We start from the raw sequence: 22878 nt of genomic DNA on the forward strand, positions 1-22878 counted from the left end.
GACGGACAGACCTAACTGCAACTGTTCTCGGTTAAGAAAGTGGCAACTCGCTTAAAACGACAGTCGGTTAACGACGTTAAATTACACACGAAACGGAGCAAAGTACAGGAGAATGGAGCTCATTGCGAAGATATTGTATGATGCAAGATTACTCGTCCAGAGTAGAAGTTCTTTCTTTTTTATTTCCAACGTGGATATATAAATCATAGGGGAGAATTTGTCGCGAGGTCAGATTTATCTCAACGAGGCGCCAGACCGCGTAAAGTCCTACAAACGAGTGGAGTACCCAACGTGTTCCTTGTGGTAGATGAAGACTCTGCGATCGGTGGACAGGATGATCGACCGATAATGGTGACGGAAGAGGAGGAGAAATATTAAGCCAGGTTCACGTGTACATCGAAGGGGCGTTTCGACGTGCTTCACCTGTCTCTCTTCGTCGCTAATTGTGGAACACGAATGACGTTTCGTTGTTCGCCTCGTTATAATTGTTAACGGCGATGTGTAAATGTCGAAGTTAGTTTGACTCGTCGCAATTTCATAAATCATCTTCGTTATTCGCGGCTAATATTTTCAAAGAAATAATATCACAGCAGGATCAAGAGTAACAAGCTAAATACCTTAATATGCAGTTAATCACAAGGGAAATAATGAAATATTACAGGTAAAATACATAAACGTCATCTATATTTTAACACACAAATTAAAAAATATAAATATAGATATCTTATAAAATAAAAATATAAATAATACACGCGAATATACAAAAAAAACTATAATAAAATACTTGTTATAACATTTACAGGGTAAAACAAATGTCGATTTCAGTTTCTTCATCTGTACTCATAAAAATCTAAATTTGCATGAAAATTCGCAATCTATTTATTACCATGATCAATTATAAAATCCGAGACACTCCAATGTTTGACCTATATAAAAAAAAGCCATGAAATTTGAACGAACGCATATGAATGAAGCATCGGATTAATTCAGCAAACAATCATCACGCTCGGCAAGGCCGTAAAAAGAATGACAGAAACACAACGGTAGGAAGAAGGAGAAGGAGAAGGAAGGACGAGTGGAAGGAGAGGAACTCGGCTGATCACAGTCTATGATTATGTTCTTGACTTTCGCGGTCAAGCTCCTTCATCCATGCTTCCACGGTTCCCTCTATGGTGTTCCTTCCATGCGGCTTCATGCCGCTATTTATAGAGGCTTATTACTTTATTGCAACCCGACTCTGAATGCATTTCGCCCACGCAGTAGTTTAGCGAAAAGTTTTTCGTTCGAGCACCACGGATCTACGATGTTCCTTAGTTATTTCGACAAAATCGTCGCCTCGATACTAACCAACGAAATTTAGTATCGGTCACCCGACAGGTGCAATTAATCAGACTTTAATGATATTCGTCCTGAATACGACTGTAGCCCACGTTTTGCATTTCGAACATTCTGCGTTATGTTGTAACAGAAGTATAGGTCAGAATAAAAAGTAGATACACGAGAATATTTGAAGAAAATTAACGTTATCCAGGAATCGTATATCTCGTACGCGTGGGCTAGACGACCAAGTAGAAAGTTACGATGTATCAGATTCTCTGGCTCACGGTTTAGGAAAAAGATTGGATCAGTAGAAAAGGATAGTATGCGTGAGATAAAAATAAGATGATAGTATGGTAGAACTTCATTTTGATGAAGTATGCTGGGGAATAGAAAAGTTCTGGTTCTAGTATAACTTAATGACTGATAATATTAATATAATTATAGACTTTTTCGCAATTTCACCATTTTATTTCAAAATACGATAATCGGATGATTTGCCATTTGGAAAATTTGCTCGTAAAATGGAAAAATATAGAATACTAACTTTGAATTCTTCAAGGTCTGAATTATAAGTTAGGGAGTTAAAGAAAAGTGTCTTTTACAACGATGCATCTTTATACAAACATGAAACCTAATCTGTCGAACATTGTGATCTTTATTTTGATAGAGCAAAATGGATCACGCGTAATTCGATAAAATAATATAAAACAGAAAATGTTAATAGGGGGAATTACAAAAAAGTGAAGAAAAGAAGGAGAGAAGGGAATGGACAAACGAAATGGAAAACTACTTGGAGGAATGTAAAGACTGGGCCTGCAATGGAAGAACAGTAGAGGAAACGTGGACAGAAATCAAAAAGAAGATAAACGAAGCAATGCCAAAGAAGAAAGTGAAGATAAGGAAATGGGGCATGGGAGAGAGAGTGTGGTACGACAAGGAGTGGAAAGAGAGGAAAAGAGAGATGAGAAGAAGGTGACAAAGTTTATGAAAGGAAAATGTAGTAAGGAAGCCCTCAAACAGTGATGCAAACAAAGAAAGGAAAGACGAAGAAGAAGAAATGAAGAAAATCAAGAAGACCAAAACGGAAAATGTTGTGCATCCACTATTTCTTTATAAAACGAAAGAAACTTATCAGACGTAATACTTCATTATCACAAGCAGTGATACTTAAATAATAAATAACATTATCGCTATATATTTTAATAAGAAATACAAATTTATAGTCTGCTGTTCAAGGGCTGTTTCTCTTATAATTCGTCGTTAATTTATTCACGTTCAAATGCGAATAATCTAACTGTACGTCGACAAAAATGCTAAAATACGGATGGGCAATAGCGTACAATCTAAAACTGAACAGATTCGTATAAACGAAGTGCGGAGGAGCAGAATTCTAGGGTATTAATTAATGGAAAAATTTGGCGATACATCGATCACTTGATCATTGATCTATTAGTAACATTCAGGGACGTATTTAGAGTTGGAACAGGCCACCCTGCAGCCGACTTTCGCCACACACCTTGCCGGCATCTCGCCGTAGGCAAGAAGGCGGTCGGCGTCTCGGCTCATTAAAGCTAATAATGTGGATTTACTAATCTCTCTACTCCGCCAGACGGATATGACCCCCCTACCATTCCACTGTCTTCCTTCCATCGTATCTTTGAGCTCGATAATTCGTGAAATTGACGTGTCCTTTGAACTTTACAATCCTATACGCTAAAATATTCTTTGAAATTTTGAACAGACCTTCGAGTAAGTTACACGCAAATTACAAATCAGCTAATTATCCTACTTCGTGTGAAATTATAAAATTATCAAGTAGATGACTCTGACCTATAACTTGTAACAATTCACTGACATTGTTAGTTGATAAATTATTGTGCAAGAGGAGTGCAGAATGTTAATTAAATAGAAAGAACGCACACATACACACAGATATATCCGAAAAAAATATTGCAAGCATAGAATTGTATAAGAGGATCGTGTAAGAAAGAGAGAAGCGATTTCGCAACAGTATAGTATTCTTACCTAAATGATGCTTCTGTCGAACCAGTAGCGTTAGTGGAATCAATGTTGAGCCGAAGTGAATGGAACAACGGGTCGATTCGGTAAGACGTAAGGATTCTTTGTTATGGGAAACCGATGTTACGATAAACGGCGAAACAAGTCTCAAGCGATTCGAGGGTACCCTGTTGTCCCGCAAAAACACGACACGAAACACCGGTGTATCCATTCATTTCTCCGGCCATTTATCATCGCGAGTTTGTCGTAAAACGTGAGAAAATTGTTGTACCCCGGTCAGGACAAATTAGCTCAGTTTCGCTCCACTTATTCTCACGAGGAAAAAATGTAATAGACCGGCGCATGAGTGGCGATAATGTTAGGGTTTCCAGTTGGACATAATTAACTACCTTGGAGCGCTGGTTAGGAAAGCTGTAAGGAACTTATTACGAATAATGTAATTTTTGTGTGCTAGAAAAACTTAATTGACGATGGCGTTTATATTATCCAGGCACAGGAATCTACCAGTTTACCACACGAGCTGTTCGAGGAATCATCCTCATACATTTTTAATTTTCGACTATGCGATTCAATTATCAAGATTCGTCGAGTGAAATAATCCATAAAGTAATGAAACGATTCATTCGACGACGTGGCAGTGACAGGAGTGAGGCGAACTACCTGAGCTTACGTCCGAAATTATGACAGTCTGTTATCGAACACTTGTTAATTTTCAGCCTCTTCGGCAATCACGCAAACATCTCAGGGTTACGTAAAGACAACTGGATATTTATGCCCACAAGCGATATGTATCACGGTGGTATATTCTACTAGTTCGTCGAAAGGTCGATCATCGACCTGCGCTATATTCCAGGGCGCCTAACCCGGTTATAGCGTTGATCAATTTTTTATTTGCCCTAACGTCGTTACATTTCATCACTTTGGGTTGAACGTTCTGGTAACTCGCTTTCCATTACTCCCTTTGACAGCTTGCCTTCGTTACATCGTTTCGTAGCGGCGCTGGCTACTGAAACTTGTATTGAATTCGTTTTCACGTACATGATGGAACTTGTTGCTCGGCCGTCATCCTTCCGACGGTTTTGATTTTAAAGCGATTTTTATCGACGATTACGATAGGATTTTCTCATCATTTTTAATATACGTAATGTTGTGTGATACAAGCATGTTACACTAGCATGTATAATAGGAAAGTGACGCATACACTTACAGCTATAAATAGTAGAACACAGTACTAGAACGAAAGTTCCATCCACGGGGGTAACTTTAATAATCTCTAATCGAGCGTGACTGTAAAATTCCTTCGCGACGACCTTTGAAACAACGTGTCGATAGAATTTCAAGTCCTGTGATCTTCTGACCTGTCAACCAGTACCCTAGTCAGTTTTTCGGTTGCCTTATAGGGGACATTCCCCTTCGATCGTATAAATTCATTAAAACAACCCTTCGCTGGTGCCGCGCTGCTCGATGTCAATCGAATTCCAAACATACTCGGCAAGAGGGTGTACCCTTTTTTCTCGCCAGTCGAATCACTCGAGTTTACGTAGGGGTTGCATGCCTCGAGCTGCGATATTTGCATTTAGCTGTCTCATCTTTCAATCGTCTTAACCCTTGTTGACACGAGAGAAAATAACCTAAACGAACTGGCGAGTTCTTTTGCAAGTCGTAGTTGACAGGACAATAAGTGAGCATTGATTTTTTACAGCTTATAAATTAATTGCTTTTCACAAGTCCTATCATTACAATTATCCTAAATAAAATATCCTGAAAGCTATGCAGAAAAATGTATGAAGAAATATATATAAGAAATATTGTATAATTAATATATATAAATTAATTTTTATATTTTAGAAAAAATTATTCAAATATTCAAAAATGTATCGTTATATATTAATAAAATATTTCTAGAAAAAGTGATAAATTGTGTAATTTTAGTATATCTGGGTTTTCACGTACGTATTTGCAAGTTCAAAATACCTTATGTTCTCGAAGGTAACACTTAATTAAAGACATTCTTGAGTTAGATTGTTACGCATGACGAAACTTCTACACGACGCATATTTTGCGTACCGCAGTATCTTTATAATTTCCGACATTTTACATTCTGTTATCTGAATCCTTCACGAGGCTGAAAATTGTAAACGCGATCATTGAGAGGAAGATTTGAATATAAGAAAGAGAGAAGTCTACCGACGTACCACGAAGAAAGTTACGATCGATTTAATTCCTGAAATTAGTTAGAATTTATATCGTACGAATTTTTGTCACCGTATCTACTTTATAATCTTTACGATCGTTTCAAATTCTGAGCAGCCATGCAGATTCAAATTTTCCAAGATATTATCACCCACAGCATAACTATACTACGGATTTTTATGTATTCATATGAAATTAAAAGCACAAAGAATGCGCAAATTGCATATATCAAAATATACAAAGTAGAGTATTAATTATAATATTCGAGATGTAAAATGAATTTATATTTAAGCTTAATTTCTTTAATTGTGTCCATAAAGATATAAACTTGCATAAAAATTTAATTTTCAAGTATTACCAATAAACAATTGGCGAAAGTAATCGTCCAAGTTAGAATATCCTGCGCGAAATGCCAAAATAATGGTTGAGCCCGTAGAGAACTCGTTCGTATAGCTACGCAAGAGCCGAAAGAGAGAAAAGGGTTCGCGGTAATTACGTAAGAGAATCAATTAAGCACGTGAATACCTGAAGAGCTATATCCATCCACCTACCTACCGAGGGTTATTAATGAACTCGTCAGATATCCGTTAAACGTTCCCAGCTCGAACTCGCGGACCATTCTCTCTGCTTGGTACTATGCATCGAGTGATTAGTCGCCCTGAGCGCTGCTGTTATTTCGAGGGTAACGGGGACGAATTGGTAATTAATATCGAGGGCCTACGTTGGTTCACCGAGGGTTGGGTTCGGGGGCTTCAGCGAATAAACCGTCAGGGTGGATCCATCCGGACGCGCCCCCTCCGGAGATGTTAATAGGCGTTCACCAGGGTGCTCTTACTCCTTTTATTTTCCCGCTAAACGCTCCGTTTTATTGGATTTTCTCTGATCCACGCTTTATCCGTGATGGAAGATAAGAATTCCAAAGATAGAACGGAAGCTTCATCCTCTTCTTCTATCTTTTTTAATTTTTTCTATTAAATTGCTGTACATAAAATATCGTTTCCGTGAAACTTTCAATCATTAAATTTTCTTCTGTCAATTATTAACTGCACCACAAAAGGAGGAATTTGATATAAATCATATGCACGCGGGCCCAAGTATTCGAACACTTGTAGATACTTTAGGAATGTATTACGCGTAATATATCGAAATGTCAGATATCACTCATAGTTTCTACGTGTATGTATTTCCAGATTATTTGTTCAGATAGCAATATAATCACAAAATTCGTGCTTCATTACGTACAGTGCTAATGAAATTTCATAGTACGTATTCCTTTACTTTCCTATGTATTGTTCCTTGCTTTTCAAATTAGTTTTCATACTTGTTATATTTTTTTTCAAATTAATCTCCATAATTAGTATTTTTTTTATTACTCTTCATACTTATTATATTTTTTAAAAAATTAGTTCATAAATATAGAGTCGCGTGACTTATAATTTCAAATCGTAATACGATTCGTCGGAATGGAAAATGATCTCGACTGAGAGAAACGATGAATAAATTTTCCACAGTCGTTTATGCGCGTTCATCGCGTATTATTTTATTGCCTTCCGCAAAATGTGACTGCGCACGATTATGGACTGGCGTAAAAATATAACGACCATCTGGTTAGTTCTTTACAAGCGAGCAAACGAGCTAGTCGTCGCCGCGGCTCGCCGCGAAACGTGTCTAGGCGTTTCGCATTTTTCACGAATTTCTCTTATCTCGCCGTGTAGTCCTTAAACTCTAACGAGCTTCACGGACGTTGAGCACCGCACCGAGACGGACATGATAATTAATTTGACGATCGTGTAAGCCACGCATCGCGGCATCGTACCGCAGATAATTCGTATTAGATAATCGCGAAGTAATCGCGCGCGCTTATGCGTCGCGTCGTGGCTCGGTTCAACGTCGGTGTAATTAACTTTCCACGGTCTCGTGTGGCCAGCGTGATTAATCGAGACGTGTCTATGAATTTATGGATTTCATTTAATATCTCAATGCACGGTAGGCAAAGGCCATAATTGAAACACGGCCTTTTGTCGATCGTGAGAGGCAACGCCTGGAATGACTCGGGAGAACGCAATCCTACTTAAGAGTTTGATAAAGTAATTAACTATAAAGTACCTTTAATCAGATAATACGTTCTACCGATTAGCGTATAACGTTAGCGCTTGTGCGCTGTATGCCGCGAGCTACAACACTAAGAGTTACGGTGACCAAGATAACATTAATTGCGACGCGTTTTTAATGGGTTTCGGTAAATACGTTTAACGACCAACCAAGCCTCTCGCGATATCTGCGCGACATACGTGAAAGAAACTCGCGGTAAGAATTTTATTCGATTGTCGGAACAACACGGGGACAGGTGTACGTTAAACGACCGCATTAAAATACATCCGTCAGTTTATTGCGATGCTCGTTTTTCTCGCTATCTTGTCGAGGCTTTTTGTGACGATTCTGAATTGCCGGGGAAATAATAGGCAACCAGTCGCGGGGTGAGAACAATAGCGTATGTGCGCTTGTTTCCAAAGAATTCTTCGTTCTTAATGCACTTGGAATAACAAATATTTCGTTCCATGAAGATATAAAAAACTTGGAGAGTTCAACATGTAGAAAGAGCAGTTTCTAATAAAAATTGAACGTGGTACGGTCCATGAATTTTTATGTTCCGTCTTTGCTATCTTTCCAACAAGTAGAAAGACTAACTACAAGGTTTATGTTTCTAAAAATATTATCCATTTTCTTTTACTATTAGATACAATTTATTATAGAAGTTTAGAAGCTTTGGAATTTCAATTTTTTATTTGCGAACAGAAAAGAAACGGGACAAATACATACGGGGCAAATATAGCAACCTGGCGTTTTAAACAAAATTTTCTGATCAAATTGGAACAAGAACAATGAGTTTTTCATATTTTTTTCAAACGTACATTGTCTAACATTAAAGGAACGTTATTAATCTTAAAAAGAGGTCGCGAGATTAATAAATTACTAAAGTAGCCCATTAACCGAGCTATGTGTTAAACAGCACACTTATAAAATTCCGCAAAAATGTTTAAAAGAAAGATCCTAGTAATGATTGTACGAAACAATGGAGAAGTCGATCACAAACGCGCGTCTTCTTCTATTTTATCTCCCCCGCGGTATCCTCTTCTGGTTCTAACGACCAGTCAGTCATTCCAGGATAAATTATAGTCGTACGGAAGGAACATCGGCCGGTTTTTCGGCACCGCTATCGCGGGTGGCCCCATCGTGTCTTCTTACGTGTGTACGCCATAAAGCACACGTATCCGTTCGTGCGCGCCTCCACCATGCTTCCTATTAAGTAATTCGTCTCCCTCCAGGACGCACACTGTGCGTCCACGTTCACGGCGTTACTTGCGCAATCTTCTGATTCTAATGTCTTGATACGCGTGTCAAAGTTCATGTGAAATTAGTTGTATGTTGGACCTGTGCCTCTCATTCGAGATAACAACGCGTGCACGTCAGAAATGAAGTTGCAACTAATGTATAACTACATTGCTTGAAGCAATTAAAATATTGTTTCCTCTGTCACTTAGAGTTTTGTATTCATTATTCGTATATATATGTCGAGGTAGCTTGGGGGCGTTTAACGAACCTTCGTTTGGATTGGTCATCTTTCGTAGTACACCATATAGATGATAGTTAATGGTACAAATATGATTATTACAGAATACAATTCACTAGCAATAAACAATTTCACTACACAATGGTAAGTTCTCACTAAAGACTTATGTTGTAATAACAATGATTACTTAGTCACTCAATGAATATAATAAGAAGTTCACAAGGTGATTATATGACTATTATAGAATTTGATGATTAACTGTGACGATTAGGTTCAATCAGGAACCCACGGTCAACGGGACAGCAAATGCGGTTTCTTCCAAAGTCTAAGTCGAACTGAACTTACTTGTCCACAATACAAGTAGAAGTCAACTAATTCGTCTCAGTCCAAGTGGAACTGCACTTATGTACTCTTCTTTGTACCTATATTTCAACTATATTTTTAAGAACTATACAACTTCGTCATACCTCTTTTAGGCAAAAACGTCAATCCCGTGGCTACGTTTAGCGACCAGATGTGTCACTTCGAGCCCAAGCCTACTGTCATAGATTGGCACACATAATCGGATTAAATCATAAACAACTACTAAATTTTATTATTTAAGTACAGCTATAATAAAAAGTCTAGACTAAAGTATTGGGGATTTTCCTAAAAATTCCAAAGGAAAGGCCCTGATGTTCATCTCCGACATATACAAATTTTGAAATCATAGAGAAGTCCAATCTTTAATTATATGATTAATACATCTATCCATCAAGCTTATAAATTGCCATGCATAAGTTTCTTTTTAGTAAAAATAGCAAGTCAGATAAAAAGCCAGACAGGGTCGGATTACATGTGTTTCTTTTGTTATTATTATATTTTATTGTTGTACAGACGGTCGCGTGCAATGAGGATAGCATCGATTACTGTATCTTCCCCGGTTGTTTTTCTCCGTATAACAATTTCCTCAATCTCGTTAACAATAACTGCACGCAACACGTAACATCACGTAATGAAACTGCTGGATACTCTCAACTACCCTACATTTTTGACTCGACTCCTCTTCTACTCCCTCTACTCAGCAAGACGAGTCACCAGACCGGTTGCTACTCTTCCTTCAATAAATATTCCGATCTTCCGCGTAATGGTGTCGTTCGTTATCCATGACTGACTTCTTTATTATATTGTCAATAATAATATAGATGTGTATAGCGTGCGTGCTGTGATTAGCGTGACGCCGCGTCGGTCAAGGAGCATTAAGCGAAATATAAATAATATCCACGGATGACACGCATCAAAGGCAGCTCATAGAATCCAATATTATTCGCTGTCCGACGTTGATTATATATCATTTCTATTTCTTATATGCATTTTATTATCTCTTCGCGGACCTTCGGGAGTGACAAGTAATTAATTACCAATTAATGAAAATTTGCCTTCGTTAAAAGATGTTGTAAAATTTACAGATATAATAATTGCGGTAGAAACGCTGCATATTATAAAAAATTGACACTGCGTTTAAATTTTAGACTGGAGAATTTATAAAGTTCTTCGAGGAGAAAAATCATATCTTGATGAATTTTTTATTTCGAATTAAAGTTTGCCAATTTAAACTTGTCATTGAAAAAGTTAATAAAAGTAGAGCACAATACACACTTTTATTTTTTAATGTTACGAAAGAACCACATTATTTAATAATACGTTTGGATGAGCAGATTTTTCAATATACGTGTTCGATTTCTCGATAATACAGATGTCAAGGGGAAAAATGGTAGCGACCAGACAGAAAATCTGCTTAATAATTTACCGAATCTGTAAACGGTGCCACGTGTCTCCTCAGTTTAAGGGAATACCCTCGTGCCAGAAGAATCCGAGACACGAGGCGGACCACCCACGTATATGCTTGTAACTTCCCCTGCTCTCTTTCTTCCCTCTTTTCAACGGGAATCATATAATACACCTACACCCGTCACCGAAGCAAACGCGCGTACACTCGAACCAGACGAGAGAAGAGGCGTTCATCGTGTCGTTTGCATCGACGACAGGTCCACTTCCGGCCCGCATTCGTCGCTTAAACGCTTCCTCGTGCTATGATTTGTTCGTTTCACTGACCGTGGAGGGGTCAACATGCCCTCGTCTACGTAAATGTATTATTTCCATTCGAATCTTTTATTTACGAATTTTTTACGAATTAGTTCAAACATCTTTTTATCAATTTACGATAAAGATAAAACGATTGCAATCGCTATGCGTTCCTCGGAGTTTAAAAGAGAATTATTTGGATTTAATTTGGATGACTTTCCCATCAAAAAGCTAGAAAGTGAAAAAGATTGCTACTCATATCTCCAGCAGCAATTTCAAATTTGTAATATAATTAGTAAAAAAATAGTATAGGTAATCGATAAAGTAATTTATTTGAACGTTTATGACTCTCCCAAAATAAGGATAAAGTCCCCATTTCTAGCGCTCACATACATACATACATCATTCACTATTTCAAAATAGAGCACACATAATACCAAAAAATATCGAAAATGTAGAAAATAAAATTGAGAAAAAGATTCGATTCGATATTTCTCGAATTGAGCAGACGTCTGATACACAGACAATGGATATGCAATCTGCAGTTTACAATGGAAGTCGAATGGGTGGAAAATGTTTGAAAGCTAGCAATTAGGGCTGTCTACTATCTAGATATATATAAAGGTGTCTAGGTATCAATTTTTGTTTGAACGGCTAGTCAGCTTGGAAGGGATCCCCTTTCAACGAATACGCGAGAATTAATCAACTTCCTCGAAGTTTGGGTCATTCGTATGTGTGACCCTGAAAAGATTGATGTACTCGACCGTACTTAATCGTATGTATGCTCGTAAAGACGAATGACGATCAACTTCCTTCCGGAGGCCACCTACGCTTCTCGATTCGTCCGCTCGGCGTTGAAACGTCATTAACCGTGAACGAGCAGCTGAAGTTTCTTGGAAAATAATTATCATAAACTCCGTTTCGGCGAACTCAATCGGCCGTATGATGTATGTTCTGTAAACGAATCTTGATACCTTTCACGGTATCATTGACCACTTACGATTATCATTGTCTCGAATTTAAAATGAACTGCCTCCCCATGAATGACTCTGATAATAAGTCCCACAAATTGTGGGTATAACAATCTCGAGATTATTGTTGTGGCTGTTTGAGAAAGTTCCATAAATTGTGGGTATACCAATTTGGAGATTATTGTTGTGGCTGTTTGGGAAAGTGTATTTTATATGGGGATTTTTTTAGATACATTGCGCTCTGCACGAGTTGCGTGTTACGCTTGCAAACTGAAGATGCGAAATGATCTTATCTATGTTTTTAATTTCATTACATGTAGATTCTGGATTTTTATGTATTAGATCGTCCGAATCATTGTCTCGAAGTTAAAATGAACTGCCTCCCCATGAATGACTCTGATAATAAGCGTATGTCCCACAAATTGTGGGCATAACAATTTGGAGATTATTGTTGTGGCTGTTTGGGAAAGTGTATTTTATATGGGGATTTTTTTTAGATACATTGCACTCTGCACGAGTTGCGTGTTACGCTTGCAAGCTAAAGATGCGAAAAGAACTTATCTATATGTTCATAAATAAAAGAACTTATCTATGTGTTTATAACTTCATTACATGTAGATTCCGGATTTTTATGTGTTAGGTCCGATAATAAGCGCATGTCCCACAAATTGTGCTCGAACGAACTTCAACCAATCGTGCCAAGTAATGGTCCCTGGTAGAGGAATTACGGGTAAGACGTTGGATTATCGGTATTTTCAAACTAAGAAGAGAAAGTGACTGCTCCATTGCTTTTATACGCTTAATGTTGTGTATCTTACAGTTTTCTAGGAAAATATATTGCGCTCTGCTTTGATAATAGAGACATTAATGGTATGAAGTATGTAAGTTTATAGTAAGTTCATTAATTTATTTCAATAGACAGTATTAATCACATAAAAGTGGAGAGATTCATTTAACATAATAAAATTGCTGTAGCATTAAGTATTTTGTATTTGCATCTATGCATTTTAAATAGCGAATTACTCAGTGTGTTAAATATTGGGATTTCTTCACGTTTGCTCCAAATGCTTCGATTAGACAACGTCGCGTTCATTTCTACTGTCATGACAACTGAGGATTCATAATTTTCTAATATGTTAAGAGTGCCTCGTGAAATGTTTCTTTCCAGAAATAAATTATTTTCAATTTGGAGTACTAAAATACCCATAAGCGACGTTCCCCGAACATTTGGTATAAATGTCGCATTTTTGGTCGATTCAATCAACACATTGTTCCAATTGGAAAGCAAGTCGTCTAACTGTGACGACGAATGATACGATGAAACGACCAACCATGATAATCGATAAACCGAACGGACGATTGACTAGAAGAAACGATTAGTAAAAAGGAAACGGTAGCTCGTTACGGTCACTTAATTGATTTAATAGGAGAAAATCTAGCCGGATAATCGTCCCCACCATATTATTTCAAAGTGAAGTAATCCCTCTGTGTCAGAGACATTCCCCGCGTTTCAGCAATGCTGTTTCTTCGTTGCTGAATCCTAGTGAACCACGCTTGCAGTCTCGACTTCCTTTCACTAATAGGTCCTCCATGGACAAACGATCAACAACGAATTCAATTTCTAAACGGCCGATCGAGCAGGTGCGCTGGTCGACGTTATGCCTACAAACTGTCCGTCCGTTAGGGCTGATTCTCATTAGCGGGACGCCAGAGCTTATTCCGTTCGCTTATTAACTGCGGAAAAGCACGCGGCGCGCGCGTATGTGAGCGAGCGATGGAGAAACACGCGCGCGCGCGCCAACTCGCGCACAATTAATTTAAAAGTTAAATGCTTCGGAACCCCGCGCTCAGGAATACGGCGTTATTAATTACGCAATATTACACTCGTATCTTTCATGCTGTTGCGTTCGAATTATCGTCAAAGAAAGCAGGGACTTGATTCATCAAAGTCGTCCCTTTTGACCGAACGATGCACCAGAGTCGCGTTCGTCTTAAATGACCTATATGCTTCCTCCTTCCTACGTTCTATCCCGTGTTCCGATCGTTTGTCAACATTAAGCGTACATAGAATCGAACATGTACTTTGCAATATTAGTCGAGTGTACTGCGAGCATTTCTCGATCCATTAATCCTCCTCGCTGTTCGCTTGGGTATAACAATTTGGAGATTATTGTTGTTTGGGAAAGTGTACTTTATATGGGAGTGTCTTTTAGATGCTTTGCGCTCTGCTCGAGTTGCGTGTTACGCTTGCAAGCTAAAGATGCGAAAAGAGCTTATCTGTGTGTTTATAAATTCTTCATTGCATGTAGATTCCGGATTTTTATGTGTTAGGTCGTCCGAATCATTGTCTCGAATTTAAAATGAACTGCCTCCCCATGAATGACTCTGATGATAAGTGCCTTTCCCACAAATTGTGGGTATAACGATTTGGAGATTATTGTTGTGGCTGTTTGGGAAAGTGTATTTGTTGGAATACAACGATATTTCACGCATAGGCATAAATACCCTTACACAGACACCAACACAGGCATTTGAACAGGACATTTACACAGGTCATACTCATTACTGTATAGAGAGTGGGGTTCACAGTATTTAAGGGATCATGGGTCACTACCTAAGTCTAGTCTGAGAGTAACTGGCCAACAATTCTAACAGTATTTTATGTGGGAGTTTCTTTATTTTATAAAGATGTGAAAGGAACTTATCTATATGTTTATAAATCCTTCACTACATGTAGATTTTTATGTATTAGGTCGTCCGGAAAGTTTCTTTCGTTTCATAAGGTGATAATAGATAAACAACAATTCCTGTTTTATATTATTTTATTGAATTAGGTATGATCCATTTCGTCATATTTCCATTATTTTGTTCGTGCTATTATACTGTTCAATAAACTAATATAAAATAAAAAACACTGTGCGTCTATTATTTTCTTATAAAAGGAAAGAAACTTTTTGGACAACCTAATATTTACAGGAAATTTGAAAGTACAAAGTTGCAGAAAATGCACATAACATGACAAATATATAAAATATCCAGATTATAATGCTTTTTATAATATCTAATAGATAAATCCTCAGTCTAATTATAACGTCGAAAAGAAATAACAGCCAAGCGGGCATTATTCTAAAAAATGCAATTCAAGAATAAATAAATTGTTGAAATGAATGAATTAATATTAATATTATAATTTCCATTAATTTTAATTTTCAATTTATTTTATTAATTATTTTATTTGATATCAATATTAGAAATTCAAATTAATGGAAATAGATGTCAAAACTAAAGACTATAAAAAACACTCGAATAGACAGGAAATAAAAATATTTGTGACTTTGATTTGTAAGATTTCATTCCTTTTATATTCATCACGATGCTCAACGTCGCTCGAATATGAAACGCGATCAGTGCGAATGACAGATAATCTCTGGTGGTGTTGTTGATTCGCGACGAAGAAGACAGGAAGAGGGAAGGGAATATGGCGTTGGCGGTGGTTATCGGCGCAGTGACCGTGTAAAAGTTTGCTCCGTGGCGCGTTACGCCCATAAGTCAGGGGATATTTGAAAGGCGATGCAGCGTTCTGGGGCCAGCAAGTGGATCCCCCGCGGTGCTATACGCTGGCTTGTTAATCGGCCAATGGACATGCCGTTTCGCGTCCAGCTTTGCCTCGGAAATGTTCTTCGTTCTCTTCGCCGGACGATGTGGCCTAAAGGAAACCCACCACCGAGATATCGCCACGATGTCGCCGATTTCTTTCGCGATACCGAGCTCCGGATTAATGTAACGAGAATTTAACGAGTAGCTTACTTTTCGGTGTTGCTTCCCGTATAATGTACCAGTTCGTTGACTTAATGAGCCTTGCCGAGCCTCCTCGTTTCGAGGAAGAATGTATGGGTTGTTTGAAGAGTTCGAAACTTTAGAAAAATTACAAAATAGTACATTTTCATAGAAATATCATTCTACTGAACAAAATGTGTATTTTGCTTAACGACCCAGCCAGCTGTAACCTCACGAATATTTTTGAATACCTCTTTCTTCTCCTTCGTTAACCAATTTATGTAGCTTTAATCCTAAATTCAACGTTATATTTCAAGTATACTACTTGTAGTATGTATATAAAAATGTTGTGTTTTTAGTAAATATATAAAATTGACCATTTTGTATCGAAACTTAATTCCTTATTAATTATATCAATTTAATTTATTATCGTTGAGATTATTAGATGTATGTGAATACAAAGGAACGCGTGAATAAATTATAAGGTAGGAAATGTTTTAAATACTGAAGTGTAAATACAAATCGGAATATAATTGAGCTGATGCTGATCCGCAACTAGCGGTGTTACCCTATGACTGAAAGCCCTGAATCCAACGTCGCCTGTCTACCGTTTATGGTCTGCCTTCGACCCAGTCTTTTGTCTATTTGTTGTCGATGGCTTTGGTGCTTGAGAAAACTAAAAATACCAGATGTAGAGTTTTCTTAGGAGCGACGACCACTTCAACAGTTATTAATCAAAAACACTTTTATTTACCCTCCATTAGTACTTGAACTTAACATTGTCATGTTAAATCTTCCTCGTTAATTAATCTTAGCTTACAATATACAAATCTTATGTCCCTACGTCGCCTTGTTGCAAAATGAAAGCTCTCACAATTGACAACTGCATTTTCCACGGTACTTTCCAGGGAAAATCTAATCTGCGTCAATTCCTTTGTCCATCGCTGTAATCTCGCGTAATGATAGAATCGTCCCGTAAATCGCATAGAATATCGTTGCTTCTTAATTACCGGTGTGCATGTACACGTATATCGAGTGATTATGCTTCTATTGACCGGCGACAGCGCAATTTCTCCAGTTGATATCGCCAAACCGCTCCTTTCGAGCGTTTCGAACGTTTCGCGTCTCGTGTCGAATCGCTCGTTCGATCGTATTTACTCGACCGTGGATCTGATTCTCAACGCTTGAGCCAAACGAAAGAGGAAGAGCGATCCTCGGGAACCTGGTCGGATCGAAACAAACGTGATGATATGGTAGCGAAGGCTTGTGATTAGACAAGAATGATAATTACAGGAGTCTTTAATACGTCGTTAAAAGTGATTTTATTTTAACGACACATAGGATGGAAGGGAAAACGCGGCGAGGAAGTTATTTCCCTCGTTATTGCTGCTACTTTGATTGAAATTTGTAAAAGTTGAATAATTAACGCTGTAAAACATCTTCAACAATGTGTGCGTGCCACTGTAACGACGTTCTATTAAAAGAATATTTTTAACACGGGCTCGAGGAAGACGTAGCTTTTAGTTAATCGATTCGAGGAACGAAGTAACAGGCATTTTTCCCAGAGAAAATAGAAAGGGAGAGATTACACATCAGTCTTGATTGTTAAACGCCGACGTGTAAGCTCAATGTTGATAATAACACGTCTTTATTGCGTCAAATTAAACGAAGTACGGCGATATGCAAATCGAAACAACTACGTAGTTCAGTTGTAATTACAGGCTGAAGTCAAGGCAGAGGTTGCATGCTCTCGCCAGCTATCTATGTCTGATGCCTAGATGTAGTACGAGAACTATTAAACCACGAAGAATCGCGGAATATAACGAAAGAGAATAACAGGGAATCGATAGAATGAAATGTAACGATGATAACGATAAATAGTAATTATAAAATATGAAAAATAATAAAATAATAAATAAAATAATAAAAGTAAGAAATGAATTTAGTTTTTGTGAGCCTGAAATATGTCGAAAAGGGTATCAATGAATATCGAGTAGAACGAGATGCAAAAAGAAAATCAGTTGTGGATGTTAAATCAGTCGAATCGATCGAATCGATTTCGTGAAAGAAATCGATTCACCGGAAATCACTAATAACGTAATTTTACGATCGCAAACCACGCGAGGAAGGGAAAGAAATGAGTTTCCCATTAGCGGTCAGCCCGTTATTCCTAAAGTTCGCGTCTCCGCGTGTTCTCGAATAGAATCGATAAATCTTTCTGGTATTTATCACGTCAGAAAGAAAAAGACAGAAAGAGATTTCTCATTGCGTGTCAGCCACAAGTTTCAGCCAGTTTCTTAACAAATCTGCGTCCAACAGGCCGGGTAATACAATACCGCCATTTGTAGCACGACGCGAGACGAAAATGATCGTTACAGGCGATTCGAGTTATCTGAAAATACACTTTACGATATCTGAAACGAACGGAAGCCATTCATAGGTTTCTGTAGTCGCCTCTAGGCCACACACGGACCACGTGAGGTTGATATTATAGGTACACACGGTGCGTGCCTCCTATCCAGAGTTTGTTATCGTGTTCAACCGCCGAGAACGGGAGGCACCTTCGATTTAACCTGAATAAAATCTATGGATCCCACGAGACTGCTCGATATGGAGCAAGCTTTCGCTTCTACACACGTGTTCGGTTATCTGCCTACGTATACCTACATAATTCGCATACGCATACTCTTGCAACATTGGATGATTGGATGAGCGTTATTAGATTTTGTATTTTATCCGTAATACGGCTGTGATAAACTTTGGAAATAATTTCGCTTGATAAATTTTAATGTTTGACTTCGAATAATGTCTACATATAGTGGCGAGAAAAATAGAAATGTTCAAACGTGGAAAATAACAAATTCAATGGCTCAAGAAATTTTGGAATCACAAATTTCAACTTGGGATCGTCTTGGTAATTCCTGCCAGATAGACTAGTGATGAAATATTTTCCCTTGATAAATCTTAGTGTTTGATTTCGAATAATATCTACATACAGTGGCTAGAAAAAAAAAATTCAAACGTGGAAAATAACAAATTCAATGGCTCGAGATTTGTAATTTTGAAATTACAAATTTCAGCTTGGGATCGTCTTGGTAATTCCTGCCAGTTAGACTAGTGATGAAATATTTTCCCTTGATAAATCTTAATGTTTGATTTCGAATAATATCTACATACAGTGGCGAGAAAAATAGAAATGTCCAAACGTGGAAAATAACAAATTCAATGCCTCGAGGTTTGTAATTTTGAAATTACAAGTTTCAACTTGGGATGGTCTTGGTAATCCCTGCCAGTTGGACTAGTGATAGACTTTAGAAATATTTTCCCTTGATAAATTTGAATATTTGATTTCGAATAATGTCTACATACAGTGGCTAGAAAAAAAGAAATGTTCAAACGTGGAAAATAACAAGTTCAATGGTTCAAGAAATTTTGGAATTACATATTTCAACTTGAGATGGTCTTGGTAATTCCTGCTAGTTGGACTAGTGATAGATTTTGGAAATATTTTCCCTTGATAAATTTTAATGTTTGATTTCGAATAATATCTACATACAGTGGCGAGAAAAATAGAAATGTCCAAACGTGGAAAATAACAAATTCAATGGCTCGAGATTTGTAATTTTGAAATTACAAGTTTCAACTTGGGATGGTCTTGGTAATTCCTACCAATTGGACTAGTGATAGATTTTGGAAATATTTTCCCTTGATAAATTTGAATATTTGATTTCGAATAATGTCTACATACAGTGGCTAGAAAAATAGAAATGTTCAAACGTGGAAAATAACAAATTCAATGGCTCGAGATTTGTAATTTTGAAATTACAAATTTCAGCTTGGGATCGTCTTGGTAATTCCTGCCAGTTAGACTAGTGATGAAATATTTTCCCTTGATAAATCTTAATGTTTGATTTCGAATAATATCTACATACAGTGGCTAGAAAAATAGAAATGTCCAAACGTGGAAAATAACAAATTCAATGCCTCGAGATTTGTAATTTTAAAATTACAAATTTCAACTTGGAATCGTCTTGGTAATTCCTGCCAGTTAGACTAGTGATGAAATATTTTCCCTTGATAAATCTTAATGTTTGATTTCGAATAATGTCTACATACAGTGGCGAGAAAAATAGAAATGTTCAAACGTGAAAAATAACAAATTCAACGGGTCGAAAAATTTTGAAATTACATATTTCAACTTCGGATCGTCTTGGTAATTCCTACGAGTTGGACTTGGTGTACACGTATCGGTTGTCTTGTCCAATCAGTTGAACAAGGGTATAGTAGTTAGAGCGGGTAGAGAGCGCGACGCGAGCCAGCCTTGCAAATTAATGTCTCTTTATTTCGTAGCGTACATTTCGTTAAAGCTTGATTTATCACCATATAGCTCGCGTTTGCCTTTTTATCGGTCGATCGCCCGCGGCCTCGATCGTTCCTTTAATTATGCAACGCCGTATGGATCCTATTCGTGGCCTGAAGCTAATAATAACGATCGAAGACCACGCGCGATCTCGTTTCCTTTCCTTACGCGAGATTCCGCCGTTCTTTTTCTTCGATTTCTCGTTCTGCGGGGTGAACATTGATAAAACGTGCGGCTAAGATCACGCCCAAAGCTGCATACGGCATAAATACATTGCTTAAAACTATCAGAGAATCAGATTTCTAAGTCAGATATCAGATCCTAATGAAATATGCCGCGTTAAACTCCGTGCTGTTTCGTTCGGGCTCGTTTCACCCGAGATGAGTTCAATTTAAATACAAAACTGATGTATGGACGTTATTATGAGTTCTGTAGGATATGGAATTGGTAAATGCATAAGTGCAGTTTGGATAATTCTTTTCGTAAAACTTTACTTTCTTCATGATACATAAATAGCTTGGAAGAAATGTGATACAAGTGACGATCTTTATTATCTGTCTTGTATCTTCATTTTGAGAAAAGCAGAGAAATCTGTGTTTCTAAAAATTAAAATACTTATACGTTTTTCTAAACATTTACAAATTTTATAAATTATGAACCTGTATGTTATCTATTCTTCCTTGGATTTATCTCATTCATGGAAACAGTTCACTTATACCACTTTTCCACCAAATGTGAGCGCCTCGTTCACGAGTCAATGAAAAATGAAAATACGTTTGAACTCAACTCTTTTGTTATCGTAGACTTTCAACAAATGAACTGTGGGAAGTACTAATCAATATCTTCATCTAATTCTGCGAGCACTCGCTAAATCAAATTAAACGTCTTTCGATAAAAATAAAAATCCTTTTTGTAAAAAGAAATGCAAGCATTTTACCCCTACGAACGACCAAGATGCACAATTAACTTGATTCTTTGTTTTATAGAAAATATTCTTTTCTCGGAAGAGCGATCGTTTCTCATATCGCGAATATTTTTACTCGATTGAAAAGTCCGCGCATTAATGACAGTTCCTGCTAATCAGAACGGGTTCATAGCCCTTTCTCCTCGTTAAGAGAGAGCAACGGTTTCCTATTTGTCGCATTCGCCGAGAATATCGGCCATTTATCGCGAACCACCGCCACCGTGAACGAATTTACCTGGTTTTTCTTCGTTCGCGACTTTCAGCAGCAACGATTTCTTTACCATTTCCTCCTGACACCGCTCGTTGTCCCGTTAATGGAAATATCTTCCGTATACGTTACTCAGCCCAGAAAGCTAATTAACCATAACTTTCCGTAAATGGATATAACATGCGATATTCCCCTTTTATTGGCTAATCGCCTTCAAGTAGTAATGAATATATATATATTTCTACAGGGAAATTTTATATTATTTCTAGTTACACACCTTCTTTTATAGGCAGGATTTATCGTTATCGATCGTCAAATGGTACTTCGAATGCCAGAAAATAACAGATTTGTTCATAAGTTCGGTCGTTTTTCTTTTATTAAGAGTTTTATATAGAATTGAAACATTATATGTAGAAAGAATGATGAATTCAGTTGTAAATATATTTCTTCTCGCTTTCTACTGCTTCTTATTCAATAATTAATTCTTATTTGGAAACTAATTTTTCTATCGTCAACTTCATAAAATCTCGCTAATTTTAAATTTGTAAAAGAACATCTCCATTTCTTTATCACAACTCCGTCAATTTTCTTCAAGATAAATATTAATCAAGAACGTAATAAAGAAAATAGTTTCCACTGCTTCTTATTCAATAATTAATTCTTATTTGGAAACTAATTTTTCTATCGTCAACTTGATAAAATCTCGCTAATTTTAAATTTGTAGAAGAACATCTCCATTTCTTTTGCACCACTCTGTCAATTTTCTTCAAGTTAAATATTAATCAAGAAGGTAATAAAGAAAATAGTTTCTTCAATAATTAATTCTTATTTAGAAACTAATTTTTCTATCGTCAACTTGATAAAATCTCGCTAATTTTAAATTTGTAGAAGAACATCTCCATTTCTTTTGCACCACTCTGTCAATTTTCTTCAAGTTAAATATTAATCAAGAAGGTAATAAAGAAAATAGTTTCTTCAATAATTAATTCTTATTTAGAAACTAATTTTTCTATCGTCAACTTGATAAAATCTCGCTAATTTTAAGTTTGTAAAAGAACATCTCCATTTCTTTATCACCACTCCGTCAATTTTCTTCAAGTTAAATATTAATCAAGAAGGTAATAAAGAAAATAGTTTCTTCAATAATTAATTCTTATTTAGAAACTAATTTTTCTATCGTCAACTTGATAAAATCTCGCTAATTTTAAATTTGTAGAAGAACATCTCCATTTCTTTTGCACCACTCTGTCAATTTTCTTCAAGTTAAATATTAATCAATAAGGTAATAAAGAAAATAGTTTCTTCAATAATTAATTCTTATTTAGAAACTAATTTTTCTATCGTCAACTTGATAAAATCTCGCTAATTTTAAATTTATAGAAGAACATCTCCATTTCTTTTTCACCACACCGTCAATTTTCTTCCAGTTAA

The 22878-nt window shown here is 36.9% G+C and overlaps 1 protein-coding gene across 2 annotated transcripts in view; it reads right to left on the reverse strand.

The window, feature by feature from the left end:
* LOC132910332 (segmentation polarity homeobox protein engrailed-like) overlaps nucleotides 1-22878 on the reverse strand; it is a 105366-nt gene that overhangs the window by 76117 nt on the left and 6371 nt on the right. Inside the window, exon 2 of one of the 2 annotated variants that reach the window (XM_060965965.1) lies at nucleotides 20747-20866. The exons of the other annotated variant lie outside the window; for it this stretch is intronic. Within the exon in view, the coding sequence (XP_060821948.1) occupies nucleotides 20826-20866 (41 nt within the window). The 3' untranslated portion in view covers nucleotides 20747-20825. Of the gene's footprint in view, nucleotides 1-20746; nucleotides 20867-22878 lie in introns of those variants that run through there. 2 annotated transcript variants of the gene reach the window in all.

This window comes from Bombus pascuorum, chromosome 9, assembly GCF_905332965.1.
Source record: "Bombus pascuorum chromosome 9, iyBomPasc1.1, whole genome shotgun sequence".
Classification (NCBI taxonomy): Eukaryota; Metazoa; Arthropoda; class Insecta; order Hymenoptera; family Apidae; genus Bombus; species Bombus pascuorum.